This window comes from Apium graveolens, chromosome 1, assembly GCF_009905375.1.
Source record: "Apium graveolens cultivar Ventura chromosome 1, ASM990537v1, whole genome shotgun sequence".
NCBI classification, from domain to species: Eukaryota; Viridiplantae; Streptophyta; class Magnoliopsida; order Apiales; family Apiaceae; genus Apium; species Apium graveolens.
This window is the reverse complement of record NC_133647.1, coordinates 181,640,943-181,660,226: the sequence shown is the minus strand read 5'-3', so window position 1 is coordinate 181,660,226 and position 19,284 is coordinate 181,640,943. Positions and strand designations below refer to the sequence as shown.

At 33.2% G+C, this 19,284-nt stretch overlaps 1 protein-coding gene across 1 annotated transcript; it reads right to left on the bottom strand.

Annotated features, from left to right (window-relative positions):
• Positions 1 to 9,389: 9,389 nt before the first annotated feature.
• On the bottom strand, positions 9,390 to 10,394 carry LOC141712661 (mitogen-activated protein kinase kinase kinase 20-like). Its single transcript, XM_074515679.1, has one exon. It carries the CDS (start codon positions 10,392 to 10,394, stop codon positions 9,390 to 9,392), a length of 1,005 nt encoding a protein of 334 aa, XP_074371780.1.
• Between the last annotated feature and the right edge of the window lie 8,890 nt (positions 10,395 to 19,284).

Here is a 19,284-nt window from a genome sequence, read left to right as displayed (position 1 = left end):
TTCCTTCGGAAGTCGTAATGCCACTAGAATAGCCTCGGAGTAGGAGTAACTCCGGCATGAAGGCACCTATTCTGGAAGCAATTGATGTGGATGAACCCATTAGGGTCCATCTGTCCCAGAGCGACCCCCATTTATTTGAAGAGATGTTTCACTATCTTCAGTGTCGGCACTCGGAAGCCGCACTTGAATGTCGCCTCCGATATCCCGACAGCACAATCGTCGTACCCCTCCGGCACTTCAGGAGTATCATAGATCCGCTCATTCTCCTTGGAAGCGTAGAGCCAGTAGAAGTTCCGAGGAACGAAGAACTCAGAATACATCTGAATAATCCGTTCCTTCGACAGCTCCGACCGGTTGTTCGCCGCCGGATAATTCGCCACAGAGCCAAAGAGATCCCGGCCCGTTCTCTCCGGGCGAATGGAAGACGTTCCCGCCAAGCTGCCCGACCTTGGGTCCCAAGTCTCTGGAGGGCGGCTCGCTCGGTCCATGTCCCTATATTCGGAAACAAAGAGACATTAGTCCATGTACTCGGGACATGACAAAGGAAAAATGATAAATGATAAAAAGCCGAGTACATGTCCTAGAACCGAGCGAACAAGAAAAGTATCTAGGGTCGGCACCCGAAGGATGTTCTAAAGGGCAAGTCTCCCGAAGGAAGTTCTAGCCCAAAAAAAAACCCTTCGTCTGCCATCTTTAAACTCCAAACCGCCCATTTACCTCCTGGGTCGGCTCCCGAAGGACGTTCTTAGGCCAAGAACCCCCCGAAGAGAGTTCTTGGCCAAAAAACGTCTCGCATGCCATCTTTAAACCTATGGAAGGCCCCAGAAACCGCCATAACCCAAAAACTTCTATTGCCTACCCAGAAGTACCCAAAATTAAAAAACCCCAAAAAACACAACAATGTACACTTAAAACCCACATGCAAAACCATAAAACTCAAAAACTTGCATGCAAATGTAAGGAACACTTGAAAAGCAAAAAAGAACTTACTGATTTGAAGGTGTTCTTGGATTGAGATGGGATAATCTGGAAAGACGGAGTTGTTGTTGCCCGTGATTGAAAAACTCGCCGCAGTTCGTTGCTGTGTATAGAGAAAATGGAAGTGATAAAGAGAAAAGGAAGTGCACAAATGGACTTTATATAGGCGCCCAAAATGAATTCACAAAGGCAACTTTTGGGGGTTTTTAAAATAGACGTCCCAGATTAAAACGGTTGATATTCAATGGCTGGGATTAATCCGTACAACGACGTGCCAACATCTGTCACTTTAATGCACCACAAGTTCCCAAAGACGTGCCACGTGTACGAACGAAGATCGAGGCGAAACTGAAGCGGTCGCCCTAGGGTTTCTTCGCCCCAATATGGGCCTGAATTGATGTCCTTCAGACCGCCCGAAGGCCCAGCCGAAGGACAGGGACATGTTGGTTGTAGGCCCAATAAGGCCCTCTGAGCGAAGGCCCGTCGGACGTTTGAGCTTTTGGGCCGAAGGCCCACCAGGCCCATAAGCCGAAGGCCCACGGAAAATCCCAGGCCAAAGCCCATTCTTCATCAGGACCGTTGGAAACGAGAAGAGGCATAACGCCCCATTTTCACTCCCTCCTTAATGATGAGTAACGTAAGGTGCAATCACGGTGAGATTGGGTATAAAACCCCTGGGAAAGTAAGACAACAGACACACAGATTCTCACAAACACTCTGCTTTTCTTGTACTATTTACCTCATATTTACAACCAGATTTTTATTCTCAAGCCGGAGGTGAATCAGGGGTACACACCCTCGTATTCTCTTCACTTTCAGGTATTTTCTGAAGCCGCCTTCAAGACAGCGGAAGCCTGTTACATCTGCCGAAGGAATCTGGGCGTAACAGCACACATAATCACTAAAATTTTATGCAATTTTGTACTGCATAAATCATATCGTATTCAAGGGTGTAGCGTGAAAGAAAGACATAAATACCGATTTAAAAAAAATTATTAGTCTTGGTAAAATCAGTACAGATCATATCAAAATTTGTAGGATATGTACAATAGGGCATGTAGCATATGATTATTAATTAAGGGGTGAGGATTAATGAGGGGGTTAGATATCGACAGGGGAGTGGGTTGTCAAAATTCAATTGACCCATGTTTATTAGCAGTCTCTCCCTGAGATATAATTATCAGATTCATAAGATTATTTTAAATTGTATGAAGGTGTCATCATATGCTCCAACCACCACATACATTTACTCACTGCCGGCCGTTTAATGCCCCAACAGGCCATCTACAAATTTTGATTCAAAAATATAAATTTAAATTTTCAGCTAATTTAAACTCTGATTTAAATTTATGATAAATTTCATGATATAAAATTTTATTTAAATTATTATTTACATATTATAATATAAAATTTTATATTAAAATTTTTATTTTTAAATTTAATATTTAATCATGATCAACTATTAATATTATATTTTATAAATTATTTAAATCAAATAAAAAATTAATATACATAAAATAAATAAAAATTATATGCTTAATTAACAAAAAACCACATTCATTTCATTAATTAAGATATAAAATATAATTAAGATTAATCATAAATTAATTTTAAATTTAATAAACAAAAATATCATAGTAAGAAAATTATTATTTTATTTTAAACTAAATTTGACTCAATGAATAGTGATGATCCAAATAAATCAGTACTTTGAAATATTATTTGAATTACTGTTAAAGAGAAATTAAAAATAATTTATCCCAAATTTAAATTTTAAAACACTGTTGGATGCCTTAAGCACTCTTTCTTTATCAAATCTAAGTACCATTACCCATGCTTTGTTCATATTTGGTGACATTTATTTATGAACAATGTTAGAAGCACATCAAATTTTCTACTTTTTTCCTAAATTCTAATAAACCAAGCACGCAGCTAGCAAGTTTTTTTTTAATAATAATTTAGAACTCGCCATACGCATTCAAATCAAAACTCCTTAAATATCACTGTCAGGTGAAAATTTTGATGATATTTTTTGAATCTAAAAAATTAGATTAATTTACTTAATTAAAACTTTTACTCACATTTAAGTGCAAGTTGGTAAAAAATTAACAAGACTTTATAAAAATAATTATACTCATATTCAAAAGAGAATCCCGTACTAACTATTTTTATTAATTTCAAGACGAGTCGACATTTTTTCTTAAGGAACATATTAAGAAAAAGGAGAATAATAACATAAAAAATCTGCGAGATATTATATGGTGCGTGTATGTAACTGGCCAAAGAACTTTTGGCGTATGAATGTGAAATTTTCTAAATTGGTGTACAGAATAATTCTTGGCAAATACTTCCAAACAGGAGTATCTATTATCGTCACAACTTGTATCGTATAATTTTTGAGCTTTTTGATTGGTTCTCCCAAGTAACGAACTAATGATAAAGGACCAACTACATGTCATGTCGATCTTTTTGGACTATTCCTGTTATTATTCGCTTTTAAATACTTACTCCCTCCGTCCCTCCCAATTATTATCGTTTCTGGGAGAGTGTCCGACACGCATTTTAAGATGAAGAAAAATTATAGTTCTTTAACTTTTTAAAAAAAAATTATTTTTCTGAATAAAAGTTTAAACATTCTATTTTTATTCAGAAAAATAATTTTTTTTAAAAAGTTATAGAACTATATTTTCTATTCATCTTAAAATGCGTGTGATATACTCTTTCAGAAATGATAGCAATTGGGAGGGACGGATGGAGTATTTAGTTGGAGATTTATGTGGGCAAATAAATAATTTTTTCTTGAATTTTAACGATTTTTATTTGTTTTCTATTGATTGATCTCGTTCATTTCACAAGTGGAAAGATTGATCTCCTACTTTCCAATACTTTTTACTGAATTTCTTTAGTATTTCAGAAATAATTTAAATTTTTAAAAAAGCCAAACAATTTCTAGATGAATATAAAGTTTTTAAGAAACTGAAAAGATACAACAAAAAGTCGGAAATAATAGTGTAACAAGCAACGAAAGTAACATGTGAAGAATAAACTATGTCATGAAAGATTACCAAGATCATGAAAATTATTATTGCTTATACTTATTATCCTATAAGCGGTGCACGATTATTTTTAATATTATAAATATTTTTTAAATCAAATTTAAATTTATATTTTTGAGATATGAAATTTATTTATTTAACTTTTTAATAATATAATTTAATAATAGTTACCTGTACACACACACATTTAAGTTGGTGTTATTTTTTAAGTAAGTAGTACTTTACTTTTAAAGAATAATATTAATAATTAAAAGATTAATTTTATTGATATTTATAGTCGTGTTTATAAAAGATGTTAAATTTTAGCCCACATTGATATCATACAAATTATCTTTTATTTGATTTTAGTCTTGTTTTAGCCCGCTAAAATTGTATATATTATTACGTATTAGTTTAAGGCACATTATACCGACCAAATCAAAATAATTATTTTAAATTTATCCTAATTTATTTTGTTTAAGTTCAAATCAATAATACAAAATTTATTTTTAGCCCCGATTAAAGTATACATTATTTTGTTTTAATTGGTACATTTATTTTCTAATTTTAATTTTTTTAGTTCGGATGTTAATATACGTTAATATATTAGTCCGACGCTTTTATAATGACCAACGAATAATCTTTAGTTTCGTATTGATAAAATAACACGAATATTATAGAAATAGGAAAAAAACACTTAATTATATAAACTCAAAACGACTACCAGATTTTTAATTTTTATGCTATTACGAACGGGTCCAGTTATCCCACTTATTAATAATCTTACATTATAGCTGTCAATGATTTAGGTATATTGTAATTTTATTTAATCCTGGATCAGAAGTATACGAATTATGAATTAGGTAGATTGTAATTTTATTTTATCCTCGATCAAAATGATAAAAAATTATCTTTAATTTAAATTTAAATTTAATTTTAGACTAGAGCTGTAAACAAACCGAGATGTTCGTGAGCAACTCGAGCTCGAGTTTGAACTCGAAAGTGTGTACGTTAAGGTTAACGAGCCTCGAGACGCGTTAAAACTCGAAAAAAACATAAAAAAATTCTAATTTTAATAATGTTAGCATGATTTTAAGTTTAAAATTACACCCAAATATTTAATTTACCATTCATTTGGATTTTTGGATTATTTAAGAATAATATATTAAAATTTTAGTTTCGGTTGGGTCGAAACTGATAATAAGTTGGTTCAAGTGGGTTTTAACTATTTTTTAAAATTAAATGTTAGTGTTCGCGAACTGTTTGTTAAGGGCTCGAGTTCGGCTCGACTCATTTTTATTCGATAAAAGCTCGAGTGTAGCTCGGTTAACTAACGAGTTCAAACTCGAACACAATTTTTGTTCTATAAGAAAGCTCGACTCGATTTGATTCGTTAAGAAAAAAAGTTAAGCTTGGCTGGTTAAAGAAAAAACTCGGTCGAGCTCATTTACATCCCTATTTTAGCCTGATAGAACAAATCTGAGTAACTATATATATATATATTATTTTTTTTCATTTAAGACGGGATCAATACTATAATTTTATTTTGCGAGGGTGTATGGTACATCTTATTTTGTTTAAGTTCGAGACAATTACATCTATTTGTATTTATATAAATATATTGTGAGTGTTAATTTATTTTTGAGAGAGTTTTATTTTAAATATAATTAAAAATTTCGAGGATGACCAAAATATTGGTGAGTAAATCGAATATTAACAAAACTTTCATTATTTCATCTTTTAATATAAAAGTATAATTAATTACTATTATATAAAAGACAGAACATTGAAAATTTTGATACGGTACATGCTTTTTGGTACACGCTAAATTTACTGAATTACCCTTATTCTATTTAAAAAATTTATTAGCCTTATTGAACGAATTATAATAGAAAAAAGGAATAAAAATTGTTTTAAACTATAACACTTTACCTTTTTTATTTCTCTCAATTAAAACAACTTCTCTAAATATCACGAGCAAATTTATTTAATATATAGAATAATGATATTATAACCACTAATAATTAATAAATTACCTTCTTTAACTACATAATTGTTTTTTTATTTAAATATTATTTTACTTAAACACTTTGTTAAGCTCCTTGACTTTAGCGATTCATAAATTCTTAACTGCTTTACAAGAATAACTTAGCATCATCTTTCTTCCTCGACAACAACAACAATCTCATCTCATCATTTATAAAATAATGTAAAAGTCAAAACCATTTGCACCCCTAACCGTTAGCCGTCGCAGATATATTTTGTACGAGTTCACAGTAAAAAATATTTATTTTATATAATTTTTACTATTAATGTAAAGACAAATATACTTAAAGTAAGCATTATCTTACAATTCAATTATATAAACAAAATAAAAAAAAATCTTTGATTTTAAAGTCGAATTATTTATTTATCTATATTACTATATTAAAAACGAAACTTTACGGTCCTTCGTTCAATTACATAATTGCACTTTCTTAAAAAAAAATAATATTTACTCAATTGCCCTTAATTAATATCTAACCAATTACCTTTATAAGTAAACTATGTCGCCTTTTTTATTTTCGCCAACTAAAACAACTTTTTCTCTACAAATATTTTAGACAATTCTTTTTAATCCTTCTTTATTTTTGAAACACAGGAAATATATTGAGTCAAATTGGGACAAAAGCCCATGCAATCTTGAGAGAACTAAATCTACAACCCAGAAATTAGTATATAAAAGATAAAATATTAAAAATTTGGTTGGTACGGTACTTCCTTCAAATATATAATTGTCCTTCCTTAAAAAAATTCAATATTTCACTTAATTAGCCTTACTTAATTAAAATATAACTAATTATCTTTATAAGTAAAATACGTTGTCTTTTTTTTCACCAACTAAAACCACTCATTCTCTACAAATCTATACACTTTTTAAGTAAAACACGTGTTTTTTATTTTCTCCAAATAAAACAAATCTTTTTCTAAAAATATTATGAACAATTCTTTTTAATATATAATGATTATCTATTTATCAAACTATACTATATTATAATAGACAAAATATTAAAAATTTGGTAGTCATTCGTTACTCACTAAAATTACATAATTGCACAACTTAATTAATTTATTATTTTAACATAAATATCTTATATAATATTACAAAAAAATAGATGGAAAAAAGAGAGTTTTACCGTGAATTAGATAATATTCATGTTCACGACTTTGAAACTAATGTTGATAAACCAAATCAACAACGATATTTGAACTAAACATAATTTGTGTGGGAATAGTTCTCCAACACTGATAGAAATTGTTATGGAAGAGAATTGAACCTATATTTTTTAGCGAGTTTATTAAATTAATTATTTTTCTAAAACCTAATTATTATAAAATAGGTATTATAATATAATAAAATATATTTTTTGATTTACTTATTCAGACATACTTACAGTTTTAACAAATATAATTAATAAATATTAACATTAAAATAATAATTATTTAAAATAATCGTGCATCGCACAAGTTTAGAGCAAACATTAAAAGTTCGGTCGGTACTTGCTGAAATTACTTAATTGTCTTCACTTAATTAATTTATTATTTTGACATAATTATCTTATATAATGTAATCGTTAAAAACTATGAAACTCCTAAAACAAAGTTATATATAACCGGACACATTAGGCGAGTATGAGACGGTATTTAGGTAGATATAGACGGCGCTGGGCTAAAATAAAATAATAAATACTATTGACGATATCAAAATAATTATATTACTGAACCGAGATAAAAAAATTAAATTAGAAAATAATTCGTTGGTCGATATAATGATATCTAGCTAAAAAATAACATATTACTTAATTTTTTAACAATTATAATTAATATAATCTTAAAATAACAATAATAAAATAAAAAATATTTAAAACAATGTTTTAGGCTATTTAAGTTAACATTTTTCAAAAAACATTTATGATGAAATTAATTGATAGGCCCACGCGTATGCACACGGGTAATATATTATTATTAGTAAAGTAATGATTTTTAACATTGTCTGGAAAATTTTGCAACAATCCTCAGGAATCCTAATGTTTTCTATATATTTATTGTGATAATATTCATTTTTATAAATAACAATAACTTTCTTTTTCATTTTTCAAGAAAAAGGAGGATGAGTTGTAAAAGAATATTACACAACAGAATCAGTACTATATGGACGGCTGGGCCTAAATTCAGCTCACATCATTCGGCCAATTTTAGCATTATATAGTAACATGTATGCAGATGTGTTGAGCAACCCTGCCCTGCAATAATGCTCACTCCAAAATCCAAATCATGGATCAGCAAAAATAAGCTTACTTATCTGCTAACAAGAATATTTAAATATGTATTTTTAGTATTTATTTGTGAAAATTTGTCAAAAGTTAGAGTCACATACTAAAAGTAATAAACGGTTTACCATTACATAAGGAGAGAACAAAAACTAGATTATAAAACGAAACATGTGTCCAAACTTATAACTGACATTTCCCTTTTATTGATTGGAAAGGATATTTTGATTAGGAAAAGGATTACATACACAGAACAATAAAACTAAAACTATGAAAAAGACCAGAAAAAGGTTCATTGTGTGGGGGCTTCTGCTCATTGTTGGGCCTAAAAAAACACTATGATCTAACTGTAAGCCAGCCCACTGAACACTAAAATGAAACTACAACTTTCAAATATGGCAATAGTATGGATCACATGATGTGGAGCAGAACACAGAATAGTATTGATATGGATAAATAATAGACACCTTTGAATCAACAAATGTTGCAACATTTGACAGAGAGGTCTGGATCCATGCCCAAGGTTCCCATATTCAGACTGCAGATGAATTGAAGGAGCATCAACCCAGCAGCTTAGCAACAAAGTTGGGCATCCTTTAGTCTCTGAAATAATATATTATGTTGAATAATATTTCTAATGCAAAATATATATGGGAACACTAAGCAGTTGCTTGTACCTGAGCATATCTTCATCCAGAACAGTGGTACTTCAGTTTCAATGCCTTTTAATTTTCATGAAACTGGTCAAAGGAATGTCATATCAATTTTATCAAATTAAATACTCATGTGATATGCACTCCATTATTACTAGAAAGTTTGTTGATCAACTATGCTGACCAATCTATCTATAAGTAAACTCAACTTTTCTGTGCTTCAACTTAAATACTGTGGCTCACAACCATGAACATGAGTAACTTTACAAAAGCAGAAATCTCATGAGTAACATTGCAATAGCAGAAACTCAAAGGTTTACAATAACACAAGTTCTAAAATTAACTTGCTAACTAGAACAAGAACAACTTCTAAGTTCTAACATTAAATAGCTAGTTCTGCTAACACTGATAAACTAATAAACTCCCAAAGAGATCTGAGATGGTCCAAATAAAGAATAGTACGGAGTATTTGCTTGAAACTGCATCTTCCTCTTATAGGACAATTGCGCCTCAAACTTCTTCAGCAAACCCTGATTGTGCGTAATGAAGGGGTGCGTCACAAGTTCTTCCGCAGTCCATCTTTCTTCAACCCTTTTTGTTAAACACCTTTTCACAAAATCCTTGGCCAAAACTGACAAGTTATCCAGCTCCGGCAGCAAACACTTTAATCTGTCATCTTCGTAATTAGCAATCATCTCCGCTAAACATTGTGCATCGACATGAAGATAATTTTTCCATAAGCCCCCCTCTCCTAAAAGCATCTCCAACACAATACAACCAAGTGACCATATGTCCATTGCTGCTTCATGCTCCCCAAAAACTACAGACTCCGGAGAACTATACAATAGAGTTCCTCGATACTTGTACTCCTTCCCTGCCCCAGCACTTATTCCTCCACCCTTTTTCGCCAATCCGAAATCAGCTATTTTAAGATTGTACTTGAGAACCCCCTTACATTCATTAGAAGGAATATTAAAAACAAGAACATTAGCAGGCTTCATATCACAGTGAACGTACCCTTGTCCATGTACGCAAGAGAGTCCCCTCAGCAACATCGATGCATACCAACTAGCTTCGGTTTCATGTATCCATCCGCCTTTGGACTTGATCAGCTGTTCCAAGGATCCTTGATCAGCGTACTCGAGAACCAGGTTGTAAAACTTTTTACCAAGTGCATTAGTACTCTTGAAATCCTCATTAGAAAGGCAACGAACAATATGTAAACATCCTCTAAGGTCATCCAAGATAGCTTTCTCCATATGCAAAGACCAAGAACAACTTTCAGGAGCAGATTTTATAGCCACGGTCTTAGGTAGATAATAAGCGCAATCTAGAGATGGTGATGCACATTCTGCTCGGAAGACGGAGCCGTACGATCCTTGTCCCAAGAACTTAGTCCGAACCCACTTTGATGCCATGATGATCAGAAACTGTATGTCTTTGAGAGATGGATAGTTCGTTTATGGCAAACAATAGGTTTCTTAAATAGTAGTTTGTTACTTCGCCCCCAAGTTCTGATGTCTGTTTCCGATTCCGGATAGCATTTGGAGCATTAATCCCAATTTCTGCAGATTTCCTATCTAGGGTAGTAAATAGTAATAGTATTACTCTGTCATTCACTATACATCTCTCTTTGTATGCATGTCTTCTACGTAACATATTCAATAATAATAATAATAATAATAATAATAATAATAATTAAAAATTATTAAGAGTAATTATTAAAAATTATTAAAGTGATTTGGATTCTGGAACATGAAATGTGGTCTAAGGAAGAAATGACATTATATTACTTAATCACTTTTGAAAAATGTTCGTGGTTTTTTAAATTTTTCGAGAAAAAGAGGGAAACAATACTGTCATTATTTTCAACTAATTCAAAACGTCATTACAATTATATTCTCGAGTTTGTATTTCAGTAGTTTTTTTATAAAATTACGTAAATATTAGTGAATATTTTGAATAAAAATATATTGGGGAAGGTTGCGAAAATTGTATTCTTCAAAAGTGATTACGTGTTAAGAAAATTTTGAAATTTATTTAATTCGTTACATTACAAATTGACAATTTTAAAAATAAAATAAAAAATATGTGTAAATATAGATATTTTGAGATATATTTAGTACGAGTAATCCCTATTGCACCTATTACATTATTTTGAGAATATTTAATATGAAAACCCCTATAAAATCCTCTGAATAATAATATTATAATACATTAAAATATCGTTAATCTAACTGTTGTAAATTTAATGTTTACAACATTAATTATATTTAGGGTTAGAGCTTATAATTTTTTTTGAAGAAATATAATGGTTGTTTTTATTTTTAAAAGTTTAGAAATGCAAAATGAGATATTTTTATAACTTTTATTTCCTAAATATTTTACCAAATATTAAATTCTATCATTGAAATTTGACATAATATAGTTGTATTCGACATATTGAAGTTGAATTTAGCTAAATATATTTGTAATCAGTTGAATTTGTATTACAACCGAGTTTAGTTATATTTAGCCGCTTATATATTTTTAACCGCTTGCTGTTGTATTTACGCGCAGAGCAATATACATCGGTCAGGAACCGATGTTAATTTTTTTTACAAGCGATGTGTTTGCATGTGTAGAGAAAGGTCCAACTTTTTACATAACCAATGTTTAAGATTCACCTAGACAACAACTCTAACTTAGAAACTGATGTCTTTTTTCTGATATCTTACATTTTAACATACAATCACGAGTTCAATATTAGTCTATCTTGTAATTTCTATCAATTTAATCATGCGACACACAAGGAAAAAAAACAAAGACAACGTTTATGCAAATCACTACGTTGTAAATAAGTACCTTTGACATCGGTTATTATCTGGACTAATGTAAACAACAATATTAGACATCGATTATGTTAGCCTATATTTGGGATCACTTGTGAGCTATTGTTAAAGATGTAATTTAACATCGTGATATCTTTGAATAAGACATCGGTTCCCTGTATATATGACACACCCAAATATGAAAATTCAAATACCCAAAGGCAATACACTAAACCAAATAACTAGTATAGGAAAATTAATATACCAAAACCAAAGATGTATTCAATCTGTCAACTACATTATCCAATTTATCCAATTTCAAAACTAACTAAATGATCAAAATTAACCACCCAATATCGAAACTAATTGCATAATCCAACAATTGAATATGAAAACTACAAAGATATAAAAAACCCTATTATTCAATAATGCATCCAGCCATATGGAACATGTCACTGAGGCAACCTCGACAAAGCCTAAATATACCGTTTGCAAGCTACTTTGCTAAGTTGCTGAAACTTTATGAACTCACTGAGTACTCTTTGATGAACTTTGAGAAAAATGAATCCTCTCTCTCTAGCAGCCTTGCTGGAGTGTCACCATTCTCAACAACTGCAAATCCAGAAGATATGGTTATATTTGTAACACTATCACCGTCCTATTAATGGCAGAAATATTGTTAGGTTACAAACAAAAGTGATATATCTGACCCGTATAATCCAGCTTCTCGTCCTTTACCCGAACTGTGTCTCCTAGCTGAAATTTATCTAGAGCCTGCAAAATATAGAGCCATGTTATAGACAATGATATTAAGCTATAATCATAATAATTCTCTATGGTTCTCCCAAAAGATCCTTACTGATATCTAACTACTAAATCAACAAGGAGTCATTTTAACAAAAGAACCTTATCTGGGAGTTACTTGGTTCTTTAATTCCATTGCAACAAAAAAGAAACTAGTTTTTACTCACGGTCCTAGATGTGGTTCGATATAATTACATTGACTTGTTTGTATACGCAGGAGAGAAAAGCATATATTCCTCCCAAATTTCAGTATCTACATTATCGATAATTATGCTTCCTTCTCTGGGTTCATATACGTATATCAGTCCAAATTTAATATTAAACTAAGATGAAAGATTCTTCTGTGGAAAGTTGGTAAGAGGAATATAGACATACCGCATTTAACATAATATGCCTTGCAACATGCTGCAAACCTTCACCACTTTCATCATTCAGGTACCTATGCCGGAATATAAACATGGCATAAGCCCCCTGATTAAAGAGATCACATGTAGAATACATACTCAATAAAGTAACTAAGTGAGAAAATGCTATCACAGGTTGAGGTTTGAGGGGGTTGTGTTGAGTTACAACAACGAAAATAAAACCAAAGCGAATAAACAAGAACAAGAAAATAAACGACAATCAAACAAGATAAAGATTTACGTGGTTCGGAAATTCCTCACCACAAGCCGCACTAATTTTGTATTGATCTCTCATAATATGTTGTGTTATGATTTTACAATTACATGAGTATTTATAAGAGAAGAAACTAGGCCTAAATCAAAATAACAGTCCAAATCTGAAAAGTAGACTAATCCATAAACTAATCTGAATCTGAATAGTCTATTTTCATGGGCTTAATTAATAGACTCCAAAAAACCCAACAATCTCCCACTTGGAGTCTGGCCAATCTTCACTTCACTCTTATAAGTCTAGTAAAATCAATTCTTCAATCAAGAACTCTAACTAGTGCAGCGCCTTCTCATCAATCAATTCTGAAGGCCAGTTGAAGCTACGCAAAGCTTCGACTTTTCATTCGTAACCACCTTAGTCAACATATCTGCAGGATTCTTTGAACCAAGGATTTTCTTCAAGGACAAAGTACCATTGCTTATCAACTCTCTTGTAAAGTGATATCTCAGCTGAATATGCTTCGTCCTAGCATGAAACACGGGATTCTTCGCAAGATGAATAGCACTCTGACTGTCGCTATACAAAGCACTGTCCGCCTGTTTCTTGCCCAACTCCTCAAGAAAATTTTTCAACCAAATCATCTCCTTGCTAGCTTCAGAGATAGCCATATATTCTGCTTCTGTGGTTGAAAGAGCAACACTCTTTTGAAGTCGAGACATCCAACTAACTGCGGTGCCATCCAAAGTGAAAATATAACCCGTTGTACTTTTTCTTGTGTCCAAACATCCACCCAAATCTGCATCAGAGAACCCTTCCAAGATAACATCTTTCTTACTGAAACATAGTGCAACCTTGGATGTGCCTTTCAAGTAGCGTAACAACCACTTGACTGCTTCCCAATGCTCTCTTCCTGGATTAGACATAAATCTGCTAACAACTCCCACTGCATGAGCAATGTCTGGCCTTGTACACACCATAGCATACATTAAACTGCCAACTGCAGATGCATAAGGAACTTTAGCCATATCTTTCTTGCCTTCATCCGTTTTAGGTGATTGCTTCTTTGTAAGATTAAAGTGACTCGCCAACGGTGTACTTCTGGTCTTTGTATCCTGGACACTGAATTTCTGTAACAATTTCTCAACATACTTCTCTTGAGATAATTTTAAAGTACCTTCAGTTCTATCCCTTATGATGCTCATACCAAGTATTTGTTTTGCTGCACCCATATCCTTCATCTCAAACTCCTCAGACATCTGTCTCTTTAACCTGTTGATTTCCCTCATATTTGATACTGCTATCAACATGTCATCAACATACAACAACAATATGATATAAGATGAATCAAACTATTTAAAGTAACAACAATGATCCATAACACTCCTCGTGTACCCATTCTTCATCATAAAGCTGTCAAACTTCAAGTACCATTGTCTCGGTGTTTGCTTTAAACCATACAAGCTTTTTATAAGCTTGCAAACAAGGTTTTCTTTCCCAGCTACCTGAAATCCCTCTGGCTGAACTATGTAGATGTCTTCCTCAAGATCAGCATGTAAGAACGCAGTCTTAACATCTAGTTGCTCTAGATGTAACTCCTCTGCAGCCACAATACTTAGCACAATTCTAACTGTAGTCATCTTAACAACGGGAGAAAATATATCGGTATAGTCAATACCCTTTTTCTGTTGATAACCCTTGACTACTAACCTTGCCTTGTATCTCTTGCTGCCATCATGTTCTTCTTTGATCCTGAATACCCACTTATTATGTGAAGCCTTCTTTCCTGCTGGTAACTCTGTTAAAGACCAAGTCTCATTCTTCTCAAGAGAACTCATCTCCTCATCCATGGCTGATTTCCACTAAACTTAATCATTCACTTGTACTGCCTCTGAATAACACTGAGGCTCCCCGTCCTCGGTCAATAACATATAATATGCTGAAGGAGAATATCTTTGTGGTGGCCTCACACTTCTGCTATATTTTCTTACCTCAGTCCGTGGAGTTACTGGAACCCTGTCATCAACATATTCCGAACTCCCACTATTTCCTGCAAGATCTATTTCTGTAATATCTTCAAGCACTACTTTCTCTTTCTCAGGTTGTTCCTTTGTAAACTCAGAATCGACTACAAGATTATCCTTATACACTGCATTCTCATTAAAAGTAACATCTCTACTTCTAACGACCTTCTTAGTCAGTTCATCCCAAAAACGGTAACCCATATCATCTGAGCCATAACCAATAAAGATACACTTCTTTGCTTTCGGATCAAGCTTGTCCCTGTCGGAATCTTTAACACGCACATAAGAAACACAACCAAAAACTCGCAAGTGTGAAAGATTTACCTCTTTTTCCTGTCACTCTTCTTCAGGAATCTTGAACCCCAAAGGACTTGAAGGTCCTCTATTTATGAGATATGCAGCTGTGCTAACTGCATCAGCCCAAAACATCTTTGGCAACCCTGCATGTAATCTCATACTCTTGGCCCTCTCATTCAAGGTTCTATTCATGCGCTCTGCAACACCATTCTGTTGTGGTCTCTGGAATAGTTTTAATCATTCTAATCCCAAATTCCGCGCAATAACTTTTAAACTCATCACTACTGTATTCACCTCCATTATCTGAAATCAAACTCTTCACTTTTAAACCGGTCTGATTTTCAACTTCAGTCTTTCACTTCTTGAAAGTAGCAAACACATCTGATTTATTCTTCAAAAAATAAACCCATACCTTTCTAGTGGAATCATCAATGAAAGTGACATAGTAGCGAGATCCACCCAACGACGCAACTGTTGTTGGACCATATACATCTGTATGAACTAGCTTTAACTTCTTAGCTTTGGGGGTCCTCCCTGATTTTGCAAAAATAACACGTTTCTGCTTTCCAAGAACACATGACTCACAGAATCCAACTTCTACATTCTTCAACTCTGGAATCTTCCCCTTCGAAGTTAACAGCTTCATACCTTTTTCACTCATATGACCAAGCCTTTTGTGCCACAAAGTTGAAGACCCAATCTCATCAGCAACTGCATTTGCTTCATAGCTAGATTGTTCAACAATGTATAAAGTCCCATTTTTCTCCCCACGAGCAATGACTAGATTCCCCTTTATAACCTTCCACTGTCCGTCTCCGAAAGTAACTCGATACCCTTCCTTATCTAACTGACCCACAGATAACAACATCTTCTTCAGTCTAGGAATGTACCTTACATCTTTCAACGTCCAGCTAGTTCCAAAAGAGGTTCTGATATTAATATCTCCCATGCCCGCAATATCCAAAGTCTCATCATCAGCAAGGCGAACTTTACTAAAATTTCCAACTCTGAAATTTAACATTAAATCCTTGCAAGGGGTAGCATGGAATGATGCATCAGAATCTATAACCCATGATTCAACCGAACATTCAACACAACAAATAAAAGCATCGTCATCCTCCACTTCTTCAACTACGTTAGCTGAATTATCCTCTTTACTCTTTCCTTTTGGAGCCACGGGAGCCGTGCACTGATTCCTGAAGTGACCCTTCTTCTGACAATTCCAACAAACAATATCCTTGCGATCTTTGGATTGTCCTCTCTTCTGTGACTTCGATCTGCTACGCCCCTTATTCTGCCCCTTTTCGAACTTTCTACCTCTACTCTCAGCACTCAACAAGGAACCTGACGACTCTCCTGAGTTTCTCCTACGAATATCTTCTCCAAGAATCGAATCTCGAACTCCATCAAAAGTCATCTTACCGCTTCCAGATGAATTACTTATAGCAATGACAAATCCCGACCAACTGTCTGGTAATGAGGATGCCAACAACAAGGCTTGTACTTCATCATCGAATTTAATATCCACCGATGCCAATCTTACTAGGATGGAATTAAATTCGTTCACATGATCAGCAACACAATCACCTTCATTCAATCTAGTGGCAACTAACAAGCGAATCAAATACACCTTTTTTGAAGCAGACGGCTTCTCATACATGTTTGACAAAGCCTTGATCAAACCATAAGTTGTCGTTTCCTTGACGATATTGTAAGCAACGTTCTTCGCCAAAGTCAACCTGACAACCCCCAGAGCCTGCCTGTCCAAAAGCTTCCAGTCTTCATCCTTCATTGCAGTTGGTTTCTTCTCTTCCAGCGGTTCATGTAGTTTTTTCTGATACAAATAATCCTCAATTTGCATCTTCCAAAACCCATAATCTTTGCCATCAAATTTGTCGATCTTTACCTTCCCGTCTTCTGCTATCGCTCCCACTCGCCTGAAAACCTAGGCTCTTGATACCAGTTGTTGAGTATACAACAACGAAAGCAAAACCCAAAGCGAATAAACAAGAACAAGAAAATAAACGACAATCAAACAAGACAAAGATTTACGTGGTTCGGAAATTCCTACTCCACAAGCCGCACTAATTTTGTATTGATCTCTCACAATTTGTTGTGTTATGATTTTACAATTACATGAGTATTTATAAGAGAAGAAACTAGGCCTAAATCAAAATTACAGTCCAAATCTGAAAAGTAGACTAATCCATAAACTAATCTGAATCTGAATAGTCTATTTTCATGGGCTTAATTAATAGACTCCACAAAACCCAACACGTTGAACTATCATATCCCTGCTATTCTTCAAGTGATGCAACTGAGATGTTCTTAAAATAGATATCTTAAATACCATGACATACATATTTTCATACATGTGCTAGACAGTAGGAATGAAGACAAGTTGAAGACCTATCTTTGCATATATTTACATTATCGATAATTATGCTTCCTTCTCCGGGTTTAATAAACTGAAAGATGGCTAGTATGAGGGTTAATTTTCCACTCCCAGTCCTTCCTACAACTCCAACTTTCTTCTTTCCAGAAATCATGCAGGTTATATTTCTCAGGACTGATGGTAGATGTTCAACATAACGAATCTGCAAGCAAACCATGTATAAACAAATGTACTGCAAGTATGATTCTTTTTAAATTTGGATTTTCTTTTCAAAATCTATATATTGCTAAAAATACTTGAAATAGAACTTGTAAATTTTAACGACAAAAAATAAATACTGTGCGTAAAAAGTATTTGGTTTATTAATACATTAATTAAAGAACAAGTTAAGTCATTCTATATTTAGGTAAGAAAACTCTTCTATTATTTTAAACACATTTCTTCTACTATCGATCTTTGATTGTTTAAAATTTGTTTGCAGTTGACTTGCCTGCAAGTTATTGAAGCGAATAGTTCAAGTCTATGGCCAATCGTTAGGTGGTCTAGAATCTTCAATAACAAGAGGCGCTTCACTACTAATATTGAAGTAGTGAAGAATTCTTTCAACTGAAATCATTTTATTCTCGGCATTGCAGATATTCCATATAACTGAAGCTTGCAGAAAATTTAGACTGATTCCATATGTGACAGCCAAACCTGCAATACTTGTAAAAATATCCCTTATGTTTTACACAGTGGCACTCACATCATCATCTGAGTCGATGCTATCTTCTGAATCAGATTCATTACTAGACACATCCATCTTCTTGGCTGCAAGTGCTACCACAGGAGCCTTGTTTTTGAATTCCTGGAAATTATAGAAAGCTCAGGACATAAAGAAGAATATTAAGAACACACAGAAGTAAGCTTAGATTCAGAAAAACACATAAAAAATCCATATACAATAGTCTATTGGACAGATAAGTACGCTTCTAGTATCAAGAGTCATACCTTTGGTTCATCCTCGGACGAAGAATCATCCTCAGAGGATGAAATAGATTCTTGCTTGTTACACTTGGTCTCAATATTTGGCTTTGCAAATTGCCTGGAAACAGGCTTAACCGGAACTTGTGAAATACATATGTATTTAGTCTAACATACTATATTTATCAAATTCAACCAACCGCTAAAAAAATAAACATACATTTGGTTCGTCCTCAGATGAAAAATCATCCTCCGAGGATGAACTAGATTCCGAGGAACTGGATGCCGCAGGTTTTTGGCCGCAGGCTTACCATAGATCACGAATATAATGAGCATTAATTCTCATGGAAACGGACAAATGACTCCAAAATATCGTAAGCAACAATACAGTGTAAGTCATACA